Source organism: Nicotiana tabacum, chromosome 12, assembly GCF_000715075.1.
Source record: "Nicotiana tabacum cultivar K326 chromosome 12, ASM71507v2, whole genome shotgun sequence".
Classification (NCBI taxonomy): Eukaryota; Viridiplantae; Streptophyta; class Magnoliopsida; order Solanales; family Solanaceae; genus Nicotiana; species Nicotiana tabacum.
In genome coordinates this window covers 124,816,282-124,825,390 of record NC_134091.1, presented here as the reverse complement: position 1 = coordinate 124,825,390, position 9,109 = coordinate 124,816,282, and the positions used below count along the sequence as shown (strand labels likewise).

Below are 9,109 nucleotides of genomic sequence, written 5' to 3'. Positions count from 1 at the left end.
ATTTCCTAATCAAAGAGTCCTACCTACCTGCAATATAAGGGAATCATATAGTTGATCTCTTGAATTTTGTTATTCTTATATCATTAAAAAACACAAAATCTTTGCACAAGTAAAACAATGTGTCGAGTTCAACAAAAAAGGCAGTCCGACGCACAAGGTATCCCACGTTCATACAGGGTCCGAGGAAGGACCGCACTCCAAGGGGCGTAATATAGATAACTTACCCTAATGCAAGCATTAGTGGTTGCTTCCACGACGCGAACTCGTGACCTATATGTCACACACAGACAAGTTTACCGTTGCTCCAAGTCAAAACTGAGAAACCTATAAATAAAAGAACCATGCAGCTCAAACCTGACTTCAAATACCAGGGGAAAATCAATCTAATATGCAACATAGTTCCATACACAAACATAAAGTTTCAACTATATTGTTTACAAAATCTGCAGTGTCAAATGAATCAGAATATTCAGTACTTATTGATAGGGATACTAGGTTAGTATCCCCAAATTTTTCACACTAGTAAATCAAACATGATCTCACATACAATCTGAAAGAAATGCAAATCCCAGAAAAAAAAAGGGAACTATAAAAACAAACACCAGCAACTTTGCCAGTCCACTACATGGAACAAAAAGTTAAAAGAGAAAAGAATACAAAAAATGACAATTCTAACTCTCAACATAGTACCAGAGGTACTGGTCCTGTCGTGGGTGCACAAACACATCGACTACAATAGATGGTATCACATATAGCTCGCCATCTGATATACATCTCGATCAAGTGCTGAAAATGGATCCTATGTTGCTTTTAGTATATTGAAACTTCAAACTGTCACAAGCGCCTTGCTAGCTCTATAGATCAGTTTTCTTATATCCGAAATATATATTATGAGGGATACTATAAACATTGACGTCCACTTGTTTCTCATAAGTCTGTTCTCCTATCTATCTTCAGATATCCAAATAACAAGATCTCCTATGCTGCGATTCCTGAAGACAGTAAAAAGAAAAGATGAGCTGTTTCAATTTCTCAATATTTTGGCAAAACAGAACAACATATAGCCTTCTTTCAAGAATTAACTTATGTTAAAAAAAGATAATATACGCGCACGTATTGCATTTCTTTCAGGCATTCAACCGCAAATTTAACAGAAATGGAGGCAACCCAGCATCATATATCTTCAATGAAATTTCATTGAAGACCGTTGAAGACATAATGCTCAATCTAACAGCTTAAGCTTTTACATGAGATGGTCACACACTTCAACATGGTAGCAAACCAGGCAGAGGTCCTGGGTTCGAGTCTCACCGCCACGCAATATCAAAAAGAATTTTCACGTGCTTGGCTCATCAGCATTAATCAAGCCCGCACGTGGGGCATGTTGAAGACATAATTAAGTAAATAAAAGTGTGCTTTCTTTAACAGCTTAAGCTTTTAGATGAGATGATCACACACTTCAACAAAGACATCCTTTTATTTGTATACTTGAACAATGAATCTATGAGATAAAACTGGTTTGTCTCGACATTTTCCATTTAAGGCTGCTTTTGCTGTCAGCTATTAATTGTGACTCCAATACCAAGCAATGGGATCTGGCAAGGGGAGGAAGGACATAGTTCATCTCGCCCCGACCTCTTTTCCTAATTACACGAGTATCTCATATTAAATCCCATGCTTGTTTGTGTTATTCTATTTGTAATCAAAACAATTGTGCTACCAAATAATAAATTACAAAAATAAATATGAAGTATTTAGCATTTTTTAACCATGGTGTCCCGGCCAATTTGCGCGCACCTCGACTAACTTCACGGTATACCTGCTACCTCCCACCGGACTAGATAACTCTGTCCACCAAGATTTGGACAGATGGGGAGAAATCACCAAGTATTTTTTTTTCCTCACGTTGGAATTTGAACCTGAGACCTTATGGTTCTCAATACACTCCATCGACCACTAGGTCACACCCTTGGGTGCATGAAGTATTTAGCATTTAGACACTAGATAACTTACTTTGTTATACCATACATTATTTGTGTGAGTGTGGCGCACACTCGCACCTGTGTGCGTGTGCGTGTACGTGTGCATGCCTGCAATCCACAAATATAGTCAGGGTGAAAAGTAAATCACGCTCTCATCCATGTCCTGGTGTATACACACACACACACCATTCAGGGTTGGTGAATGGTGAAGATGGCCTTTTCCACTCTAGATGGGCGGGTCTAGGCAGTTCTCCCAGTTTTTTCACAGCCCATCACCATAGCGACAATGCTCTGCTATCTTATCTTATCTTTGGTCATGAAAATATTCTGGTTGCCTAGACTACGCTTATGTAACTACAATAATTCCCTTCTTTTCTTTTTAAACAATAAACAGATAGTATATAAAAGTTGAACATTATAACCTTTGTAACTTTCAGCATCACTTCTGCTTTTAACCAGTTACACACACACATATTTGAGGGCAAACTGCAGTTACATATCAGTATAACCAATATCTGGAAATATAACAAGACATGTCTAAAATTCCAAAGCAACATACTCTAAAAGATAGGCTGATCATCAAACTCAGAAATGATGGAATAAAATGGCGATTCGAAGTATAATATTACCTCTATTCGATTGTCTATTTGCAATACTGTAATTTCCAATATAATCCTCAGAATCTTTAGCAGAAACATCTGCTGGATTTCCAAGACCATATTCAAATGAACCAGAACCATCTGCATCAGAAGACACAGCTTGCCAAGCTCGATCACCGTACACTGAACCGCCATGGAATTGATCTCCGTAAGACCCCTCGTAAGCGCCAGTTGATGCTGTAAATGATGTAGTAGTAGCAGCACCTGCTGCATTATTTCTTCCAAGTCCGCCCGATCCCAGGCCGTAATTATTTTCCCCACTCCTGAAATTCCCACCACCGTATCCGGAAGAATTACCACTGGGAGCAGAAATAAGAGATGCACCCCAATTACCACCGTTATTCCCGAAGACGCCGTAATTACCACTTGTGGAGCCCACAAATGAACCCAGGCCACCAGAATTTGCTGAAGAGTTAAGGCCAATGTTTCCCCATAAATTCCTCGTTGGGGAGCTTAGAAAAGACTCCCCTCTATTGCTGCTTGTGCTATATCCAATAGGAGTAGTGTATCTGCTTGAATTTCCAGCAAAATACGGGTTCAATATTCGCCCGTAACCAAGATTATTGCTAAAGTTGGAAGCTCCTGCAAAGGTGGGGCTCAAAGCGGGATCCAAATTGACACCCATTCCATAACCAGGAGAAGCAAACTGAGAGAAACCGGTACGACCACCGGCAACCGGACTATACCTGCCATCCATTCTGACCCCATATCCTCCGACTGAAGTTAGATTATACCCGTGAGCAGCGTAGTTGTTAAGGAAGTTGTTGGCTCTATTGAGTCCGTAGTTGAATCCCATGGGGAGAGGGCTGCGGCTGGGACCCGGAGATAGCTCCTTTGGAACAGCGCGCTTTACTTCCACCATTTTACCATTTAGTTCATGAAAATTCTTGTACAATGTCCTATCAACTGCATCCTCTGAATCATAAGTTATAAATCCAAACCCTCTTGGCCTCTGAGTATTATGGTCATACATCACTACGACGTCTGTAATTGTACCAAACTGATCAAAGTATGTCTTAAAATCACTCTCCGTGACTGTAGATGCTAAGCCTCCTACAAATATCTTTTTTGTGCGTCCAGGACCAGGCGATCCTTGAATGCTGCTATTGTTTCTATTTATTATTATTTGTTGATCATCTCTAGGAACAGCCTTCTTTGCCTCAACCTGAAAATTGAAAGCAATTTCTCATTTGCAGATATTGAGATGATTATCCATTTGATAAAGAGCTCTCTAGTTGAGTCTTTGACGTCAGGGGCGGAAAGAGCTTTTAGGTTCCACGTTTATCTAAACCCACTACTTTCGACGCGGTGCATAAATTTATATGTAAAAATCTATTAAAACTGCCATAAATAGTAGATGTGAACTGATAACTTTAAACATATATAATGAGTTCAATGCTAAGAACCTTAAAAGATTGAACCCATCGAGCTTAAATCCTGGATCCATCTTAGTTTGAAGTGTATATAAGTTTTATGCGAACAAGAGAGGTTTCTATCAATTAGCTGCCGCAAAAGTACAATCAATCGTTCAGCATGAAACAACCTCGCATTACAGCTTCCCCCACCAGTTGACAATTAAGTAAACATTGATTATTAAACTTGTAGAGTTGTGTATACTACCCTAATCTCTCAAATAAAATACTACAATTAACAACTATTACGCCTCGATCTCAAACTAGTGGGACTCGCTTTATGAATCCTCTATATCCATTTCACTCCAATATCTAAGATAAACAACAACAACAACAACAACAACAACAACAACAACAACAATAATAACAACAACAACAACAAAGATGACAACAATAATAAAGACTACTATGCCTCAATTCCAAACAAGTAGGTGTCTGTTATATGAATCCTCACTGACTACGTTTCTCCATTTAAATTCGTCTAGATGACTTAAAAAGAACTAGAGATGACAAGAAGAATTACCGTTCGCCCGTCGATCATGTGCTTCTCCATAACCACTCTTTCAGCAACAGCAGGATCAGAAAAGACAACAAAACCAAAACCACGAGCACGACCAGTATTACGATCTCTCATGATCACAGCTTCCACCACTTCTCCATATGACCCGAAATATTCTTTAAGACGATCCTCATCCGTGTCCCAAGAAATCCCACCTATAAATAGCTTACCGAGATCTGACTCCATCATTTCTGCAATCATAAGTTCAATCGCCAACAAAAAATTTAAGTTTCACCCGCATATAAAAATCAAATCTTGCACAACATAATGCAAACATTAATACTACTAGGCGATCAGTAATAATTTGTATTAGCAAAATTATTGCACCTACATAACAAATCAGTTTTATTTTCTGCAATCATGAGTTCAATCGCCAACAAAAAATTAATTTACACCCACATAAAAAAATCAAATCTTGCACAAGATAATGCAACAATTAATCAAAACTGGATACTAGGGAATCACTACAACTTTGTATTAGCAAAATTGCCTGCATCTGAATCAAAGTAATACAGACACATGATTATCAACTTGGTATAAAACATATTCAAAATTCAAAAGGCCCCACATAAAAAAATCAAATCTTGCACCACATAATGCAATAATTAACCAAAACTGAATACTAATAAATCACTACAACTTTTATACAAGCAAAATTGCCTGCATCTGAATTGAACTAACACAGACCAGATAATTATAACAAAATATTGGAAATTCAGAAGACCCCACATAAAAAACAAACATGAAAAGATCCAAATGTGGATTGAAAAAAAGGAATTAACAAATTAAAAACCAGACCTTATGTAGCAAATCAGGCAGACTACGAGGTGGGAATACTGATCAGAGAGAGCAAAGTGGGAAAGTGTTGGATTCAATCCAAAAACATGGATCCTCTTACCATTAATCAAATAACGATCCAATGTGTCTGAAAAAAAAAATCAAAATTCAAATGGATCAGAAGCTGAAAAAAAAAGTAAAAAAAAAGCGTATGTATGAAGCAAAAGGAAGTTAAGAGGTCAATTTGTAAAAGACTGACCATTTTCAAGACACAAATCCAAATTGGGAAATGGGTTAGAAACAATATGCAGAGATCTAACCAAGACGTCTATATAGCTATTACTATTTTATTTAATAATAATATATAGGAATAAGGTGAAAACAGAGGATGTGAGTGCTCATCCTCTACCCCTCTCTCTCTCCAAATGTCCCTCTCTTCTCTTTGGTTATTCCACTTTTTTTTTTTTTAAATTATTATTATAAATTATTCCTGTTAATTAGGCTGGGCTTACCCATTTTCAGCCCGGTTCAGCCCGGCACTGTAGCGTGTGGCGGGCTGAGACGGGTTGGGCGGGAGCGGGTTTCAAACGAATAATTTTTTGATATCGGTGCACCGGAACCCGCTAAGCCCGTTAACCCTTAACGGGTTGTTAACGGGCTACAGCTCGGTTCAACCTGATTTTTTAACTTTTTTTTTTTTTTGACCGTTGCCAACGGTCAAATTCAAATATGACCGTTGGCCAACGGCCTTTTTTTGCATAAATGGTCATTTCGGCCTACCCTTAAGAAAATAGCCCCCACACCCCTAGTATTTGAAAAATTATAATTTTAACCTTTTAAAAACTATAAATAGCCCCCCTTCTTCTTCATTTTCCTCACAATTCACTCTCTTACTACTCTAATTCTCTCTTGATATTATTGATTATTGTTCTTAAATTCTCAATTACTTATTATTTCAAGTTTCATCAAATATTTAGTTTAGCCATTACAAAATTATTATTATCAAATATCAAGTATTCAAGTGAAGTGTGGTATCAACTATCAAGTATCGATCTATCAATTGAAGTTTGATTTTTGATATCAAATTTAGTGCGGCATCCGGAATCCCGGTACACTCGTTTCATATCTTTCTCTTCTTTGGTGTACACTTATTTTATTATTTACAATTATTAATTTAATTTGCATAATGAATACATTTAGAGAAGCCAAAAAAACGTGCACTATTATTTGTGTGTTATATGCCATTGGATAGATGGTAATTTTGGTATGCAAAAACGTATTATTGCTTTTAAATATGATGAAGATCAAAGTTGTACTGGTGCATTTATAAGTAATACTGTCCATGAAGTTGCTATATTTTATAATCTTGCAGAAAAAGTTTTGTGTGTGTCATTTGATAATGCTTCTAACAACAATGCTGATATTACAATATTAAAATTGCATCTACACCCACCACTTCCTGAAATTTTTCATGTTAGATGTGCATGTCATATTTATAATTTGATTGTGAAGAGTGGCCTTGAATTATTTAGAGATGATATCACTTTAGTTAGAAGAGTTGTTGGTGTAATTCAAGAAAATAATAGAAGTGCCAGATTAAATGCATTTAAAGAAAAATGTGTACTATGGACTAAAACCAAGACTCATGCCTGGAGAAATAGTAACTAGGTGAAATTATACTTATTTATTCTTAAAATGTTGTTATAAATATAGAATGCATATAACTGAAGTTGCTAATTCTCATTGTACCGATCCTAGCCGTTTGTTAATATCTAGAACTTGGGATGTGATTGAAGATGTTGTAAAAAATTTACAAAACATTTATGTGGCACTTGAGTTTTCTGGAGCTTATTATCCTACTATTACAAATGGTTTAGTTCATATTGCTGAAATTTCTCCTTTACTACATAATTTGAAGAATAAAGAAGGATATACTTCTATTGTTGAATCTATGCTAGATAAGTTTAAAAAATATTTTTACCCAATTCTCCCTATTTACCTAATTGGTGCTATTTTAAACCCTTCTATCAAAATGGCCATTTGTCGCCAATTAATCACTGCTTTATATTCTTATATGGATATTGGACCAACTGAAACTCCTGATATTGACACTTGTATTTCTGATCTACACAAACATTTAGAAACATTATATAATTATTATGCTAACATTGTTGACGCTTCTTCTGCTGTAGATGCAAATATTCCTTCAAGTTAAGTTTCAACATCTGAGACCAGTGCTTTGGATGATAATGATGGTGTTGGAGATTATTTGATTTGGTCTACAATAGGGGAGCATCAACAAACCAGTAGCAGGAATATTGATGGACTTCAATTCTACTTGCAAAAGTCAGCAGAGTCCCGCACAAAGGAATTTCTACCACTGGTTGGTGGAAGAGCAACTCAAATCAATTTCCTGTTCTTTCGGCCATGGCTCGAGACGTGCTAAATGTGCCGATTTCAACAGTCGCATCAGAGAGCGCATTTAGCCAAGCAAGGCAGCAACTAAGAGATACCCGTCATTCATTGGGTAGCAACGCTTTGGAAATTCTAGTGTGCTTCAGAGATTTGATAAGATCATAACGACGAAATCAAGGGCATGACGAGGTAGATGAAGCGGAAGACCAAGAAATTGTAGATATAATGGTTTATGGTTCTGATTCAACCAATGGCAGAAACCAAGAACCTCATGTTGACATGGATGAACTTACAAAAATGATGCAAAACATGTGATGCACTATTTTTTTAATTTATAATTGTTGTAAACTTTTAATTTGCAAGTTCAAAAATAACAAAATCAAAAAAGAACTTGCAACTTAATTTGAAGTATTATATATTATTCAATAAAAATATCAAATGAAAGTCTTTGGAGCTTGATCCTTATATATTGCCTATTGGTCTTATTAAATAATTTTTTGTAACCACTTACTTTCAAATTTTAATTTTAAAATTATAAAATTCAAATTTCAAATTTAAAATTTTAAACTTCAAAGTTTAATTCTAAGCCTTAAAAGTTTTCAAACACTTAAGTATCAATAACATTGAATAAGAAAAATAAAATTTACTTAAAAAAAAAAAAATTTCACGGCCCGCTAACAACCCGCTAAGCCCGAACCCGGACGAACAAAAAAAACTCAAAAAAGTACAACCCGCTAACAGTCCGCTAACTCAGCCCGCAACGTTAAACGGACGAGCTGATATTTTTTGTGTCCAGCCCGTCCCAGTCCGCCCGTTAAACAACCATATTATGAATATTGAAAGGGAATGAAAATTCTTGAATACTCATTCCTTTTCAATTTATGTGATATAATTTGTCTCAAAATTTAAATAAACATAGTAAATATTAATATAATTATAAGAAGATGAAATGAGAAATATATATTTTTAGCCGCTCTCAAAAATAATAATCGGTAAATTATATATATATATATATATATATATATATATATATATATATATATATATATATATATATATATATATATATATACACATTTTGGCTAGCAAATGGAATTAGTTTCAGCCGACCAACCAATTTTGTATTGTGCCCTTTTAAAAATTTGTAATCTTAAATATGATATCTCTATACCACTTTATGTGATTGTGCCAAAAAGAGTTTTTTTTATTCGTGATTTTTAATATATTTATTAAATATTTTAAATTATTAATATTTGTGACTTATAATATTTTTTATGTAGTTTCTAAATATGTAATATTTATTTA

The 9,109-nt window shown here is 35.4% G+C and overlaps 1 protein-coding gene across 1 annotated transcript; it reads right to left on the bottom strand.

Annotated features, from left to right (window-relative positions):
- Positions 1-384: 384 nt before the first annotated feature.
- On the bottom strand, positions 385-5,844 carry LOC107795148 (heterogeneous nuclear ribonucleoprotein 1-like). Its single transcript, XM_016617729.2, has 5 exons — positions 5,649-5,844; positions 5,411-5,537; positions 4,577-4,803; positions 2,612-3,806; positions 385-992 (listed from the first exon to the last, which is right to left on the bottom strand). Exons 3-5 carry the CDS (start codon positions 4,799-4,801, stop codon positions 979-981), a joined length of 1,434 nt encoding a protein of 477 aa, XP_016473215.1. The 5' UTR covers positions 4,802-4,803; positions 5,411-5,537; positions 5,649-5,844; the 3' UTR covers positions 385-978.
- Between the last annotated feature and the right edge of the window lie 3,265 nt (positions 5,845-9,109).

Excerpts from the sequence above, each read along its gene's own strand:
- LOC107795148 (XM_016617729.2), bottom strand. The coding sequence starts at position 4,801 with ATGATGGAGTCAGATCTCGGTAAGCTATTTATAGGTGGGATTTCTTGG. Across the intron at positions 3,807-4,576 it reads ACATGATCGACGGGCGAACG|GTTGAGGCAAAGAAGGCTGT; the intron begins GTAATTCTTCTT and ends TTCAATTTTCAG.